At 43.0% G+C, this 18,143-nt stretch overlaps 1 protein-coding gene across 3 annotated transcripts in view; it reads right to left on the bottom strand.

The window, feature by feature from the left end:
- Nucleotides 1-18,143, bottom strand: part of TTC8 (tetratricopeptide repeat domain 8) — a 167,321-nt gene that overhangs the window by 13,430 nt on the left and 135,748 nt on the right. For all 3 annotated transcript variants that reach the window (XM_029597759.1, XM_029597757.1, XM_029597758.1), the window contains 3 exons: nucleotides 17,424-17,598; nucleotides 546-668; nucleotides 175-258 (listed from right to left, as the gene is read on the bottom strand). In XM_029597759.1, coding sequence (XP_029453619.1) covers nucleotides 175-258; nucleotides 546-668; nucleotides 17,424-17,598 — 382 coding nt within the window. The remainder of the gene's footprint in view (nucleotides 1-174; nucleotides 259-545; nucleotides 669-17,423; nucleotides 17,599-18,143) is intronic.

Here is an 18,143-nt window from a genome sequence, read left to right as displayed (position 1 = left end):
AAGCCCACTTCTATGGGTAAAACAGCGTTTTATCCACAAAAATGCTTGTGAAAATTCCCCTCTTGGTGTTTGGGCGAATCCATCTCTACTAATTCCCTGTTTGCTCCCTGTGAGCGAGGCGTGGAACATGAGACAGCAGTCTTAGCCTGGCTGACCTGTCAGACTCTACGTTACCTTGTCAGAAAGGGCTGCAAAGTTGTAATGTGGCTCGTACAGGTGAGGCGCCAGGGATGAAGCCGTCTGCAGGAGAGCTCGTGCCTGTGTGGGTGGAAAGCAAGAAGCGCAAAAATAAGCTGATTTCCAACGCTTCATGCATTAAAAAAAGGGAAGGTGACGACACTGGCTCACGGAACATTTTGTTGAGAGATTTTCTGACTGGTTTGCTTGGTTATAAACAACTGAAATATACAAAATGGAAAAACCACTTAGCTCCATCCCCCCCTCACTATTTGGTGAACCCTGAGATTTCCTCAGGACTTTCCTACCTTTCTAACGGCAGTGGCAGCAGGAGCCACGGTCGGATTCACTTTACGCATGATACTGACCTGTTCAACATGGTTCTTGCGCATTTCCAGCACGGCCAGGTTGTTGTAAGCCTCAGCATGGTCGTTATTGTTGGCTAGAGTCAGCTTGAAACATTGGTAGGCCAAGTTTAGGTCTCCTACGCCCTAAAAACAAATTGCCAAAAAATCTGTTTCTAAAACATTTCAGGTTTTTCGCCTGCTTACTACTGACGGACGTTTGACACGGAGGGTCATTCTGAGCTAGCACCTAGTGGTGCCATTCTGTCATGGCAAATTAGTGGAGGAAGACAAACAGGAAGAGTTGTTGAAAGGAGGGTAAGAATTTTCAAAAGTATATACTTGATGAAAGAACTTCCTTTCCTTTTTAGTATTTATTTGTAAATCACTTAAAATAATTGTAATATTAAAAGTCAACAGGGATTTATATCATTAAGAATATCATCTGGGGATAGGGAAGTTTGAAGAGGGGGAAGCGATGAAGAGATCGGGAGGAAGGAGTAGGAGGGGTTGGGGTGGGTTTCAGGTAGGGGTCAGAATCCAAGATGAAAGGTAAAAGGATGGGGGGGCGGGGGAGGAAACTATCATGTTCTGGTCCTGCTCGCCCTTGTATCCCCCTCTCTAATCTCTTTACCTAATCTGGCATAAACATACAGACACACACATACCCAGCACCAAACACTGCCCCCATCCCCATGCCCCTCTCACACAGACTCTTGCCCCCCAGCTGATCCCCTCTTATCCCCCAATGATTCTCCACTCAGTCCCTCCTAACCTCTCCAAAATGATGCCCTTTTGCTCTGATTGCTCCAAGCTCACCTACTTCCTTCCTGTTCCCTACAGCTGCTTGAGAGAGGAGGGGCTGGATCAGGAAGCAGAGGCTGTTTCCTGCTGAATGAGATTCAGAATGGCTGGAAGGCAGCAAATCATCTGCTGCACCCCAGATTTTTGCCATCCAAGGCACAGGCCTAGTGGGCCTATTGAGAAATCCAGGCCTGCCCTGGTAGACTCATGGATACAACTGTAGTGCTTGTCTGAGCCACTAAGTTGAGGAATGAGGTTTAAAGGGCTGCACAAGAAGAGATAGTTATCTCCCACAAAAACATGACAAGGACAGATCACTTATCTTCACTTCATACAAGGACTCAGTTCAAAATCCATACAGTAGAACTCCACCCGAAGTATCATGACTTCACATGTACTCAATGCAAGGGACTCTGCCTTAATATATGCCAGGTCAACATATCCATCATCAAGTGTGGTATACAACACCTTATGAGCTAGAAAAATTATTATATTCAATAGTGCTCAATACTCAGCATGGGCGAGTCATGCTTACTAATGTACGTATAGTGAATGAACGACAGTACTGTAAGTGTCTTCTGATAACCCAATTGTCCTGTGGATACTCTCATGAATGTATGCTGTGTGTTCAAGTAGATGAGCAGTTGATATATTAAAAACGAGTTTGCATCCATGTAGAAAAATAGTAACGTGCAAATATGCGTGTGAGAGATGCAACTGAGTAAGGAGGAAGAGGAGGGGAATAAAATTCTGAATGCAAGAAAAAACAAGGATAGAACAGGAAATGGCATGCATGTTGCAAAGGAACTTAAACGTTTTGGTCTACCTTGATACTATCAAAGGCAAACTCTGTGATCCCAACTAAGAAAAAAGTAGCTTTGGCCCTTTAAATGTAGCTCTATCTTTGACAAAATTTCTTTGAAAATGGAATCCAAAAAGCAAATCTCATCGGTATGCACAGTGAGACTGTACTAGATGAAATGCCTGTCAAAAATGACAATTTCACAGTTTAAATATAAAGGAGTGCATTTTCAAAACTTTATGCATGTAAAAATTAGCATACACGTGCATAAGTAGCATCTAGTCGCATGTTCCATATTTTATAAAAGTCCAAAATGTGCATATATTTTTACTTTCATGCACACATATGTGCATAAAAAGGGGGGGGGGCCTACGGGCATTCCTGGGCATGTAATTTGCTATTTTAAAAGACACTTAAACGTGTACATTAGCCAACTTACGTACTTGCATATTTTGACGGCTGCTAATTACCTGATGTAAGTGACATTAAACGAGGTTACTGTGAAATACTGACTTGGGGGGAGATCTGGGTGAACTGGGGGAGCTCAGGCTGAAGAACCAGAAAAGTCTCGATGACCTGGAGGAGGACTGGGCGAACTGGTGGACTAATCGCTTAACTGGTTAATTTCATTTATGCGAGCATGTTTTAAAATTGACCAACTTATGCACGCGAGTCCTACTTTGCTTTCACACGTACAATATGCGGGCACATATTTTTAAAATAGGCAAGAAAAGTATGCAAGTTCAATATACTGATATAAATAAGCCTACATACACATGTATGTTCTGGGATAGAGATGCATGTATTTATAAAACATGTATATATCATAAGCATGTATTAAAAAATACTTGCATAGATCTGCTTGTGGCCATATACACACATATATTCCACCATGTGCATGTCTTTGAAAGTTATCCTCCCTGGGGAGTAATTTTGTGACAGCCTGCATAAGAAGGTGGGCAAATACTCATATAAGTTACACCAATTTTCAAAGTGAACTTAATACGCATAGGTCTGCTTTGAAAATTATCCTAATACTACACTGCACAAGTTGCCCCTGCTAATTTGCATGCAGGAAATTTTCTAGAAAATGTACGTGCTTACTTTTGAAAATCCAGAAAGCATGTGAGCAAGTCCAAAAGCTTCCTCACTTCTGTCAACGAGATCACCTCTACCTAGTCCAGGTAAATTTACATGCATACAGGACATGTACACAGAAGTTTACTCACATATTGGGAAGTTGCTTACCATAAGTAGGGTTCTCTGTAGACAGCAGAATGAATTAGCCATGACATGTGGGTGATGTTATCCAACAGTACCAAATGAACCCATCTCTGAGCTCATTATAACTTTTATTCTATTAAGCAAGCGCGGGGGTTCCTGCTCACACTGCCTTTTGAGCCCTTCAGTCAACGGTAGAGCTTAGCTTTAGCATGGCTAATTCATCCTGCTGCCTACAGAGAATCCAGTTTACGGTAAGCAAACTTGCTTTCTCTATCGACAAGTAGGGTTGAATTAGCCATGACACGTGGGGAGGCCATAGCTGAAGACTGCATGGTGGAGCACTTACTGAAAAAGCAACCCGGCTTCCCCAAAGAGAGTAGACTACTGGGTGAACAGGCTGCGTGAAACTGCTTGCTCAAAGTTACTGTCACTTCTGGAGAGAGCATCCAGACAGCAGTGGGAAATGAAGCTGTAAACTAATGACTGTTGCAGTTTTAGAAACATAGAAAAATGACAGCAGAAAAAGACAATATGGCCCATCTAGCCTGCACATCCATTAAATATATCTAGCCCGTATAACTCCTCCCATCACTCCTTCAGAGATCCCCTGTATTTATCCCATGCTTTCTTGAATTCAGATATCGGTTTTGTCTCCACCACCTCCACTGGGAGGCTAATTTCATACATCCACTACCCTCTCTGTAAAAAAAAATATTTCCTAAGAGTACTCTTAGTGCACCCCCTTTTGCCCTCATGCCATGACTCCTTGTTTTAGAGCTACCTTTCTGTTGAAAGAGGCTAGTCTCCTGTGCATGGAAACCTTTGAGATATTTAAATGTCTAAGAACATAAGAACTTATCTCGCATATCCTTGCAAATGTCTTCAATAGAGATGGCTCTTAGGTAAGCCACTGAGGTAATGATGGCTCTCAATTGAAGAGCTTTGGCAGTCTGTTATCTAAAGGTCAGCCAAAGCATGGAAATGTAATATACAGTCTGCAGGCCAGTTAGACAATGTGAATTTGACAACAGCCACTTCTAGTCTGTAGTGATTGTGGAAGATAAAAAGATGAGGAGCATGATGATGTGCTTCAGCTCTCTTCAGATAATAGGCTAATGCCCCTTTTTCAGTTTAATGAATAAAGAGCCTTTTCTCCTTTATATGCATGAGGTCTTGGAAAGAACGTGGGCAAAACAATAGCTTGAATCAATGGAGCACAGAAACCACTTTAGGCAGAAACTTAGGATGAATGCAGAGCATTACCTATTACGGAAAACTAAGTACAAAAAATAAGAAGCCCATGCTTGCCACTAGCTGAGTATTCTAGCCGAAGTAATGGCGACGAAGGGTACCACTTTTCATGTGAGAAACTTCAAGGAAGCCAGTTCCAGTGGCTTGTAGGGAAGTTTTATCAGCTGTGCTAACATGACGTTGAGAACCCATGGTACAGGTGGTGTCACAACTGGAGCCTTCGTATGTCAGAAGTCCTTCCTGAATTTCAATACCAGAGGATGATTGGATTTCCATCCACCTAAGGGCGGTAAGCAGCAATGGCACCGAGTTGCACCTTATCTGACGATGCACTGAGACTGAATGAAGAGAGGGAAAATAGGCAAACTTATATTGGTGTCCTGTTGGACACCAATATAAGAAAATGCTTCCATTTAAAGCCATATGCTCTTCAGATACACAGATTCTTGGCCGAAATCACAATATCCTCAACCTCCTTAGATAGTGACAATGAAGAAACTATCAAGCACTTAACATCCATGCTGACAAGTTGAAAGAGGGAAGGCTCTGATGACACAGACCATCTCCCTCCTTAAGTTAGTAGAGCCAAATCAGATCCCAGGGGGGATCAGTAGGCAAACTGACCATCCGACGAGACAAAAATAACACATACTTGTCTGGATCAAGCTGGAGCAGTGAGGGTAAGAAGTGCCCAGTCTTTGAGTGCATGATGCACCATCTCCGCCACCAACAGAAGCAGGAGAAAAGCATATTGTATTCCATAGCTATGCATTCCACTTGAGCAGAAAAGCATGTGCAGCGGTTCTGAACTTGCTTTAAAGAATGGAGCAGATTTTGTCAACTTTTCTGTTGTTTTCTGACACAAACAAACCCATTCACGGGTGATCCCAGATGTCGCATAGCATGCATGCTACACTCTGATACAGTGACCACTTGCGGGGGCAAAACGTCCTGCTGAGGTGATCCTCGAAAGTGAAATTGCTTGGAGAAAAGCTCTGAGCCTACTCCCAAATTTATAGACTCCTGACAGAGGGTCAGGAACCTGTGCCCTCTTGTTTCATCACATAAAACATTGCCATTTGGTTGTCAGTTTGGAACTGAATTTTCTTTCACAGAAGGAGTTGTGAGAAAACACTTAGGGTCTGATTTTAAAAAGCATTTACATGCTTAAAATTGGGTTTTACATGTATAAATGAACTTTACTCATTAAGTGGGCTTTTGAAAATTGTTACAATAATGCCACTGAATTGTCCATAGGATATTCATGTGTAAGTGCACTTTACACACATAAATGGCTTTTTAAAATTGCTATGATAGTACGTTACATTTACATGTGTAACTTCTTTTAAAATTACCTCCTTTATGCATTCCGAATATCTCGGAGCTCCAAGAGGTTGATCTGGAATGGATATTCTGCTGCTGACCATATCCCCTGAATCCGGAAGCAAAGAGGAACACCTATATGGACCTAGCTACCAACAGGAAGACGATTTCATCTTCAGAGTTGCTCGTTCAGGATGCAACAAGGGCCGATGCAGCTGATTCATAGGCCCCTTTGGAGAATTGTCAAGTTGTGGCCTGACATGGGGACCACATACACTGCTGCCTCCATGTGTCTGACTGAGGATAAGCAAGATTGCATAGTCCAGTATTTGATCCAACCCAAGCAATATACAGACCAGAGCTCAAAGACAAAATGACTAATCTCGTTGAAGAAATGATTCATCTCTTCCAATGCATCTACCTAAAAAATTTGATTCTCTGGGTATGGATAGGGTTTTGACAAAGTTGACTGTGAACCCTAGTGATTGAAGAAGCTGGATTAATCTCTGCAGGGAGTCCATCACCCCTGCTTGAGAAGGTCCCATCACCAGCCAGTCATCCTGATAAGGAAAGACCCAGATCCGTCAGTGACAGAGTTGTGCCACCGCTATTGCTAGGCATTTTGTAAAGACCCTCGAGGCACCAAGAGCCCCAAAGGGAGAACCTTAAATTGGTAGTGAGAATAATCCACTAGTAATCTGAGTTAATTCCCATGAGGCAGCTAGAGGAGTATGTGAGCATATGCATCTTTCAGAATCAGGGCACATATCCCATCTCCCTTTTGGATGAAGGGGATGATGGTGTGGACAGCGTTCATTCTGAACTTCTCCCATAACAGGTTCAGCCTTGGAAAATCCAGGATATTTTTTTATTTATTTAAAATCTTTTCTATACTGTCGCTAAGTTATATACCATCGCAACGGTTTACATGTAGGCACATATTTAATGTAAGTAAAAGTGTACTATAGTACATTCTAACAGGTGCCGTCAAAGGTTCGGTTACAATATATCATTAGACAAAGCAAAATTGCTTACCTTGTAATAGGTGTTATCCCAGGACAGCAGGATGTAGTCCTCACATATGGGTGACATCGGTAATGGAGCCCTATGACGGCATAGGGCTCCATTACCGATGTCACCCATATGTGAGGACTAGCATCCTGCTTGTCCTGGGATAAAATAATTTTTAGAGAAGTGGGTCATGACCGAGTGTACTGAAAGTACTTTTACGGATAAATTTATTATACATAGTGTTATCAATATGCTAGTTGTGATGTGGGGTTCATAGACTACTCTACTGTATTGTCATAAGTACTGTGTGTCGGTGTTTATCTGCTTATTCCTGAATAGACCCAAATCCTCCTGACCTCTTAGGATAAGAAAAAAACAAGAACTGACCCTCTCACAATCAGGCCTATCCTGTAAAGTGCGGCCGCGTTTACCCTGCTCCTAAGCCGCTTTTAACTCACGTTCCGGCCGCGTTAGCCCTTCCTGCGATCCCGAATCCCCTTTAACCTACTCCTACCGCATCCTAAATTCCCCGGGTAACCCCTTCCGCCCGCGGCATGTATATTGCATGCAAACGAGCGAATTAGCTCGATATTGCATGCAAACGAGCCAATTAGCTATTCCCCTAGCATCCCGTAACCCGCGCCCCCACTAACGCTACCTTTCCCTGCCGTTTTGTCGCGCATTTAACCTGCAAACTTACCGCCTACCCTGACCCAGGCGGTAGAGGCATGGGTAAGGGTAGGTGGCAAGCTTTCCCCCAGCCCCCGCTCACCTGCCCCGGCCGCGATCATGGGTGCCGGTCTCCGTGGCAGCCCCAGTCCTCTCCCCTCCTCCCGAAGCCAAAAAAAAAAAACTTTTTTTTTTTTTTTGGCTTCGGGAGGAGGGGAGAGGACTGGGGCTGCCACGGAGACCACTTTCCCCCGTGCAAGTAAGTTGTTTCGCCGCTTGTCTCTTCTCCCCCCTCCCGGAGCAGGGCGCGAAAAGCAGCCTTGCTCCGGGAGGGGGGGGGAGAGATGACAGTGGCGAATCCAAAAAATAAGCGAAAAAAACTTAAAAGCTAAAAGTAAGTTGCTTCGCCACTGTCATCTCTTCTCCCCCCCTCCCGGAGCAGGGCGCGAAAAGCAGCCTTGCTCCGGGAGGGGGGGAGAGAGATGACAGCGGCGAAGCTTTCCCCCAGCCCGGACGCCGGCAAAAAACTTACTTTTTTGCAGCCAGCCATGAGCAGGAACACGATCTGGCCTGCCTTAGCTCCTCCCGACAAGATGGCCGCCTGCACGGGGAAAGCGTGCAATTGGCCGCTCAAGACAGATTCCAGTGTGGCGTGAAGCCTTAGGCCCGCGCACCCAGGATCCTGTATAGGCGCTCTATCCAGTATCCTGGGTTGCGCGGGACTAAGGCTTTTCGGACGCGGCTTACATTTACATATAATTAGGCTTCAGGATCGAGCGGTAGGTAAGCTGCACTGTGCGGGCGGTAACCGCGGGTGCCGTAGGCACTAACGCAGCTCTTCCTACCGCTCGGTACTGGATAGGCCTGCATGGTCTTTGAAGGGATTAGGTACTCTCACCCACCAGCTGAGAAGAGATTCTACCTCGAAATAGAACTAGGTCAAAGGTTAAACATTGATGCAACGCTGGGGAATGGGAGAAGTACAAATAACTAGATTCTACAATTTTGAAGACCTGGCATTCCTCAGTGATCTTCTTCCACTTTTCAAGGAGCAGGAGAATCCTCTGCCCAATTAGATAGATCAAAGCCTGAGGGTCGGGTCTCGTCAAAACTATGCCCAGGCTTGGGCTGGGCATGTTGTGACATCTTAAGCTATCTTCCATGTGGTCCTCTGCGGGCCTACAGGCTATTGTTGTGGCAGCATAGATGGAATGCAATATCACTGAAATTGGTGGGGAAGTGTTGCCGAAAAAAAGGGGACATTTAAAAATGAAGTAAGAACGCCTACAGGAAAAAGGCTGTTCAGCTTCTGCCAAAATAACTGAATGGCTACATGCTGCTTTTTAAACTAGGCCACGATTTCCCTGACCTTACAAAGAGATTGTCCCAGAACAAGGCACATCAGCCAACTTGTCATGAACGTCCTCGCGCAGGCCACAGCCTCTCAACCAGGCCATCCTGTGTGCCCCTGAATGTGCAGTGTGGAATTCTAAATAAATAAATACATGTCCATGTGGAAGCTTGAATAAAAAGACTGTGGGGTTCATGAGGCAGCGCATGCTTAGAAACTCCTGCACACTCTCAGTAAAGTAAAAGCTCTAATTAGCTAAGAGAAATGGGTTAATTCGGTGCCATCCTATGACATCAACCATGTGTCTGGGTTAAGTCAGCCTTGCTTGTTGACAAAGAACAAGCTATTTCCAGGGGTAACATAAACACACCATTTTAACCATGGAAATGCCTTAAAAAATTACCCTATAGTACATGAATAGATTTTGGGGTAGGGATATAGTGTATCACTTACACTCCTCCTTTGCAAACACAAATGTTCTTCAGTTGTTTGTGTGTCAGAGGGAGGCTGGATGTGTGTGTGACAGAGAGAACGTGTGTTATTTTTGTCTCAGACCTTACCCACTCCTTCCTCACTCTCCTCACCCACTGTCTCCCTCACGTTTTTGCTATGCTCCACCCATTCTCCTCTCACTCTGCTCTCTTACCCCATCAACTCCCCCTCTCATCATGCTCTCTACACTCCACCCACTCCCCCTCAGTCTTCTCTCATCTCCCCACCTACTTTACCCTCATGCAATTTCTCCTTCACTCTCCTTTCACTCCCACCCATTTTCCCCCTCCCTCTCCTTTCACCTCAACCCACGTTCCCCCTCACTCATTCCCTGCACCTTCTTGATGTTCTGCAACTGGGACAGGCACGTTTGTCAGTGAAGGAGGGAAGAGAGCAGGTCTGCCTCAGTGACAGGGGGAAGCAGCAGGGAACAATGAGGGCTGGAGCAATGGAGATGCTTTCAGGTCACAGTAGCTGTGAAACTGCAACGGTGACAAGTACATCTGCTGCCACCAGCATGAAAACCAGACTGCCTGAACAGGGAGACGCTGTTTCATCATATAGCATGTTTTCCTTATTGCAATACTTTTACTTCTACAGAAGAACATTCTTTCTGCTGCTCTGTCATACTTTTTATTAGAGATGTGCACTGTTTACCTCTATCGGTTTGGGATTCGTTTTCAGGCCCCAACGGGAAATTATGTTTTTCCCGTGGTTCCCGTGGTTCATTTGGTTTTTTCCCGCTGGTCCCGATTTTTGTGCTAATCATAGTTAGCGTGCACTAACATGAACTATGAATTTTTCCGAAATTTTAGAAAATTTCCGTTCATTTTTCGGTGCCCACGAACCATGACGAATTAGACAATTTCGTTGAAATTGTCTAATTTCAATGAAATTACCCGAGGGCTCCTCCCTATCGTCCACCCTCTTCAATATATATATCTACTCCCACTCTGCCACTTACTCTCTAAACTAGGACTAAAATTCTTCTTATATGCTGACGATGTACAAATACTTATCCCCATTCAGAAATCCCTCAAAGAATCCCTGCTTTACTGGGAAACATGCCTTGCATCTATCAATTCCCTCCTTTCCAATCTCCACCTCCTCTCAATGCCTCTAAAACTGAAATCCTTATACTAACAAATCAACCGATCGACTCTATCCACCAAATGATTCAAAACGCCTCTCAAACTCACACACTACCGGCCACTGTTAGAGACTTAGGAGTCTCCCTAGACAATCAACTAAGTTTCAAATCCCACATCAAATTGCTTCTAAAAGGGGGTTTCTACAAGCTCCAAATCCTCAAAAAACTGAAGCCTCTCCTCCACGCCCATGATTTCCGCACTGTTATGCAGACCACCATACTATCAAAACTCGACTACTGCAACTCCCTCCTCATAGGCCTCCCGGCCACTACCATCAAACCCCTTCAAATCCTACAAAATGCAATGGCCAGAATCCTAACACACACCAGAAAAACTGATCATATCACTCCCATACTACAAGATCTCCATTGGCTCCCCATTACCTTCCGCTCCCAATACAAAACACTCACCATCCTTCATAACACGCTACACAAAAACAACTCTCCCTGGCTCGAAGATATGCCACACTTCCGTCAAGCCAACCGCCCCACCAGAAACTCCCTTTCAGGCATCCTCCACACCCCCTCACTCAAAATTGCTCACCTCACAACCACCAGAGAAAGAGCCTTCTCCATTGCTGGCCCCACCCTCTGGAACTCCCTTCCCTGCCGAACTCCATTTAGAACCATCCCTGAGCCAATTCAAAAAGGGAATCAAAACTTGGCTTTTTAAACAGGCATACCCCAACTCCTTTCAATCCTAGTCAGTGACCTCCTCCGAACCACTTTCAGCTCCCTTCCCTGCCCTACTTTCAACGTCCCACTACCTCCCCTCCTACCCTGCCCCATCCCACCAGGCAACGTTTTCCTCTGATTCACCCCAACACTCCTTGCCCCACTTCCATCCCCGCACTACCTCCCCACCCCCCACCTCCGTTCTATCTCCTTCCCGCTCCCTCCCTCCCAGCCCCCTTTCAGCCTCTGCCATCATTTGTACATATGGTAATATATCTACCTAATATTGTTTACAAGTTCATATGTTTATTTAATTTTAATATGGATAACCTAAAAATCCAAATAGTTCAACCAAAGTTTATTCTGCTCATTGACCTTCTATAAAAATGTACTTTCATGTGTTATCTAGCTATTCTGCTATCGTCGTTCATTGTAATTTCCTTTCACAGTTACCTGTAAACCAACATGATGTGTCCTACGAATGCCGGTATATAAAAAGCTTTAAATAAATAAATAAATAAATAAATAAATAAAATTATCCATGAATGTCCATTCTCTGTTGGAGCTCCTGAATTTTGGAACTCCCTCCCCATCGAATTGCAGCAGTCTGATTCTTTAAAAGATTTCAGAACTCTTCTAAAAATCTTTTTATTTAGGTTTGCTTATTTTAAATTTTATTTCAGTTTGAAATGCATTTTACTGTATTTTGTTTTATATATGTTTTTATATTGTGTATTTTGTTTTATTTAAACTTTTATGCCTGTTATTGTTATAAATCGCCTAGACTAGTATGGTAGGCAATTCATAAATTCAATAAAATGTAAAAATGTAAACGTATGATGGATCAAAAACTTGGTGTTGATTTAGCTGAGGTTTATGTTGATGTTGTTCCCTTGGTCAACCCCTGGTGTGCATTGTTTGAGGCTGTTACCGGTTAGGCTAGAAAGAATGCAGACGATACTGATGATATGATCTGTATGATCTCCATGGGAAGTATGGGTTTTTATAGGATAAGAAAGGATGTCTTCCTGTAGTATGATGTTCCATAGAAGACTGCAGGGCCACATTTTGTTATTTGGGAGACTGTTTCATGAAGCTTTTCTCAAAAGAGGTTATCTCCTAAACATGGAAGGTCAGCCAATTCCTCATGCACGTTTTCTCTTACAGGCCGATGCAATACCATGCACACTGGCTGCAGTGCACAACTCAACATGTGACTGGACGCGTTTTGGACGCACGTCCATAAACCTCAATGCAAAATGGGGGTTAGCACATCCAAAACGAGCATCCAACCATACGCATAGCTAATGGCACTCATCACATGTAAATTCAGGTTGATGAGGCTATTAGCTATTTCCCCCAGCAAAAAAAAAAAAAAAGTGCGCCCGACTCACACATTTTTACCCTCAAAAATTAACGCCTGCCCTGGAGCAGGCATTAATTCTTGAGGAACCCAAATTGTTTACAGAAAATACTGCTTTTCTTGTTGTTCCTCCAACTTAATATTGTGGTGATAATAAGTTGGAGGTACCAAAAAAGGAGAATCCTGAAAAAAAAAAAAGGTGTGCTGTCAGTCAAGTTAACAAGCGTCCATTTTCCTAACCTGTGGCTGGGCACAGGTTAGGAAAATGGACGTTCGTAAAATTGAGTGTCAGTTTTCCTAACCCGCTGACAGCCACCTCTCCTGGGCGTCGCTGCTGAGAAGGCATTAGCGACGCACAATTTCCCCTAGCACCTCCTTTTTCCACGGCAGCCCATTTAAATATTACATTGGGTGACCCGGAGAGGTGCATCAGCATGCATTAGGAAAACGGGCATTCAATCATGAGCGCCAATTTTCCACGCATGGATATTGCATTGGCCTGTTATTCTGCTTGCTCTATGCCATGCCATGTGATATACTCCTATGGAGTGTCAAAAGATTCATAGACTTATAGTAGAAGATGTCAGATGGCTTCTTCCAGATGGAAGAGCGGCATGGAAGTTATTTGTTCTCCTGATTCTGAATGAATGAATGAAGTTTCATGTTTTGAACGTAAAATTGATGTTGAGAGGTTCTTGCTGTTAGAATGGTATCCTGAAAGACTTTTTTGCTGAATTTGTCTAGAATTTGGTGATCCTTTCCTGGAGGCGTGTTAGAATACAAGAGAGTCTTCTTAGCTTTTTTCATAGCAGATTCTACCATCACAAGAGTTGTGTGGTAGCTGGATAACTCCATATCTGGGCGATTGTTTTCATTTGGAATTTAAGGTCCATCTTTCTTGCACCTTTTATTCTGAAGTATGGTATCTCCCCATCTTCATATGAACTATTTCTGGTACTGAGTGTATTGGTAAGGCAGAAGTTTGGGCTGGTAATATCAAGTATCTTTAGAATTCCCGTAACTTCTGTTCTTGGGTCTGGGTCTTTTCGTACTTCTAATTTAATGTCATTCCCATTTTCTCCACAAATTGTGAATGCATTAGGTCTTCTGGTGGAGATATGTGATCAGGCAACCATGGAGGAGAATCTGAAGAAATTTCTGTTGAGCTGCCTAGGGAATCCCCTTGGGTTTGATGAGAGAACCAGGAAGAATGCAGTGATCTATCAGGACTATGAATATGTGAGGTCATTGTTGGAGGCAGTGGGCCTTCCTGTGAGGGGATCTTCTTAGTTCAGATGAAGATGTTAGGAATGGAGGTGCAGCTGGTTTTATTCTATTCAGTGTCATAGGAATAATGGGGTAGGCTGGTGTGAACTTTGGTTATTCCACTTGCAGAAGTAAGAATGAGAAGAAACTTTGCACTATGTCAGTAATTTGTTCCATTGCCTGCTGAGATCACTGACCTGGAGTCAGTGGTGGAGCATCTTCTTCTGAAACGAGTATGGGCTATGCTCCATTGGCAGAGGTTGACTAGATGGAAGAAGGAGTAGTAAAGACACAAGATCTGGAGTTTGAAAATGCAGTCCTTGGTTTAATAAATGAGTCTCAATAATGTCATGGAGAGAGGCAGAGGAAGTTGTAGCCTGGGTTCATAGTTGTTATGAAAGGTGGCTGTGTATCTTTGAGTTGGTAAAGCCACTTTTAATATGTCCTGTGTATATCACTCTTCAGGTTGCACTGGTTGTATTGGAAAAGGGTACTGATACCTCTTAGATTCCTTAAATGTTGTGGATTATGGGGAATGCAAACGACAGGTTAGGACTTGCATCAGAAATGGTAGGTATCTTGACTTGATCACTGTTTTGAGTGCTTATGTATCTTTTCAGAACATTTTGAAGCCAGTTTAGTGTTTTGCTTTTTTCGCTTTTGGCATATTTTGTTCATGCTCTGCTGGGGATGGAATATGCGTTGAGTATGTCAGCATTTTGTGTTCCATGTATTGTGCTGATGAGTCGTGATCCTGGTGTTTAGATGTGCCATGCTTCCAGCACTCAGAACTGGGCATCAGACACTCCAATGCACCATGCCTCGAGTGTTTTGGCGCAACATTTGCTCCAGACTTGGATGCAATGCATGATAGCTCATATTTTGACTTCTTCGACCCAATAGCTTTCTTCGAAGCTTCCATGGAGCATCTGGAGGAGGCTTGATGTTATGTCACAGTTTTTCCTTTTTTGGACAGGAATGGCACTGAATGTGTCAAATGAGCCACAGAATCCCAGTTCTTACTTTCAGCAGGCATTTGAGGCGACTCTACAGATCTGTGTCAAGTCGGAGTTGCTTTGGGGGACTTGCTGCGACTACTTCAAAAGGATGTGGAAGATGGATGGCCCTCAGAGGTGGACCTAGTCGCTTCCTTGGTTCTTCGGGCTGCTATCTTAGCAGCTTTGGATTTTTGTGCTCTTGGTGACATCTGGTCACATTCTAAACAATTGGTCTGGCCATGCTCAGAGCCCAGGCAGAGGTAGCAGTAGTAAAGAACATAAGAACTTGCCATACTGGGTCAGACAAAGGGTCCATGAAGCCCAGCATCCTGTTTCCAACAGTGACCAATCCAGGCCACAAGTACCTGGAAAGTACCCAAACACTAAGTAGATCCCATGCTACTGATGCCAGTAATAGCTGTGACAATTATCTTAAGTCAACTTAATGGACTTCTCCTCCAAGAATTTATCCAAACCTTTTTTAAACCTAACTACACTAACCACATCCTCTGGCAGCAATTCCAGAGCTTAATTGTGCGTTGAGTGAAAAATAATTTTTTCCAATTAGTTTTAAATGTGCTACTTGCTAACTTCATGGAGTGCCCTCTAGTCCTTCTATTATCTGAAAGAGTAAATAACTAATTCACATTTACCTATTATAGACCTCTCATGATTTTAAAGACCTCTATCATATCCTCCCCTCAGCCGTCTTTTCTCAAAGCTGAACAGCCTTAACCTCTTTAGCCTTTCCTCAGGGGAGCTGTTCCATCCCCTTTATCATTTTGGTCACCCTTCTCTGTATCTTCTCCATCTGAACTATATCTTTTTTGAGATGCAGTGACCAGAATTGTACACAGTACTCAAGGTGCGGTCTCACTGTGGAGTGATAAAGAGGCATTATGACATTTTTCTGTTTTATTCACCATTTCCTTCCTAATAATTCCTAACATTCTGTTTACTTTTTTGACTGTCACACACTGAGCCAACGATTTCAATGTATTATCCACTATGACTTCTAGATCTCTTTCCTGGGTGGTAGCTCCTAATATGGAACCTAACATCTTGTAACTACAGCATGGGTTATTTTTCCCTATATGCATCACCTTGCACTTGTCCACATTAAATTTCATCTGCTATTTGGATGCCCAATCTTCCAGTCTCGCAAGTTCCTCCTGCAATTTATCACAATCTGCTTGTGATTTCTCTACTCTGAACAATTTTGTATCATCTGTAAATATGATTACCTCACTTGTCATATTTCTTTCCAGATCATTTATAAATATATTGAAAAGCACCGGTCCAAGTACAGAACTCTGAGGCACTCCACTGTTTACCCACTCCACTGAGAAAATTAACCATTTAATTCTCTCTGTTTCCTGTCTTTTAACCAGTTTGCAATCCACAAAATGAATCCACCACCTATCTCATGACTTTTTACGTTTCTTAGAAGCCTCTCATGAGGGACTTTGTCAAACGCCTTCTGAAAATCCAAATACAGTACATCTATCAGTTCACCTTTATCCACATTTATTAATCCCTTAAAAAAATGAAGCTGATTTGTGAAGCAAGACTTGCCTTGGGTAAATCCATGCTGACTGTGTTAAATTTGAACATGTCTTTCTATATGCTCTGTGATTTTAATCTTTAGAATAGTTTCCACTATTTTTCCTGGCACTGAAGTCAGGCTCACTGGTTTATAGTTTCCTGGATCGCCAAGGAAACTATATTGTGGCTATCCAATATGAACATTATTTGTCCACACGAGCAATATTTAAAACCACTGTTCTTTTTTTAAGGTCATTATTAATTAGCACTGAAAAGTGCTGTTTGTGGGTCATGTATGCGAGAAAACTGAGAAGAAACAGCATGGACAAAAGCAGACTGAGGAGACTTTGAGGCAATGTCTGCACATGCTCAATAAAGCTCAAAATTCTACTAGCTTGGAGAGAGAATTCCATTCAGTACCACCTGATGTCACCCACAGATCATGGCTAATTCAGCATGCTTATCAACGGAAAGAAAATAGTAATCCAAGTCAAGAATGGCTAACTACTTCTCACACACTGAAGGAAGGTCTATTTTTCAGGATATCTACAATTAATATTTGGAAGCAATAGTTCTAACTCAGATAAAAACAGAATCAATTTGCTTGAAACAAGAATTCTTTCCAGCATCCATCTTTCTTCTTTGGTTACAAGCTTCTCTAAAACAGAAGGCAGCAAAGTGAAAAAAAAACAGCTGGGGGGAATGCACACATCTGACAATTCCAGTCTGTACTTTGGAAATTTTCTTTGTTTTTAGATTGCCCCTTTAAAAGTGGGGAATAAACCCTTATTACTCTCTGTGAGTATGACAAACAAAATTGTCAAGTGAACCGTGCTCCTCCATGGTGTTAGTTAGGCTTACCATGCATTATAACTTTCTAAACTTACTGTCATTTTTTCAGCATGAGCACTGTTTAATATTTCCTTTCCACAATATAAAAAATGAAATTGGCAGAATACTAAATTAGATTTGATTTACCATGGCCACATGCCCCAGGTTGTACCAAACGTCTGCCACTTCCCCCTCGTTCTCGGCCAGAGACAGTGCTCGCTCAAAGGAGCTCAGAGTCATGTCATATTGCTGGGCATAGAAGCAGCACAGACCCAGATTGTTGAACAGCTGGCAGTTGTACACACCCATCTGCAGGAGTCGTCTAATTCACCATTAAAAAACAGAAAAACAGAAAAAAGAGTTTTCCTTTTAGTAACAAGTGGGTTTTTTTGGGGGGTTTTTTTTTAGTTGTTTGCATTATAAGTATTTGCAGTATAAGCTACTGGCAAAAGAAAACGTCACAGAGAGTGGTCCAGGAACTGCACAGCATTCACAAACCACTGAAGATGTCCTTATCACCTGGAATACTATCTAGGGCTTGCCAATTATTTCATTGTTGTATTATTCACATCAACTTGTTTTGGGGCAGGCCACTTTATTCATGTATTGTCACTTTAAGTGGACTGGAATTGTAGTTTTAATACAGCTTTGGTTTATTGCATGGTCTCTGAGGCAGCCAATAGTGAAATGTATACTGGGGAATCAAAGCATACTGAGCATGGCAGTTTACAGAATTTTAAGAACATAAGAAATTGCCATACTGGGTCAGACCAAGAGTCCATGAAGCCCAGCATCCTGTTTCCAACAGTGGCCAATCCAGGCCTCAAGAACCTGGCAAGTACCCAAACACTAAGTAGATCCCATGCT

Source organism: Rhinatrema bivittatum, chromosome 4 (assembly GCF_901001135.1).
Source record: "Rhinatrema bivittatum chromosome 4, aRhiBiv1.1, whole genome shotgun sequence".
Lineage (NCBI taxonomy): Eukaryota > Metazoa > Chordata > Amphibia > Gymnophiona > Rhinatrematidae > Rhinatrema > Rhinatrema bivittatum.
The sequence above is the reverse complement of the archived record's forward strand: the minus strand, read 5'-3'. Positions and strand labels throughout refer to the sequence as shown.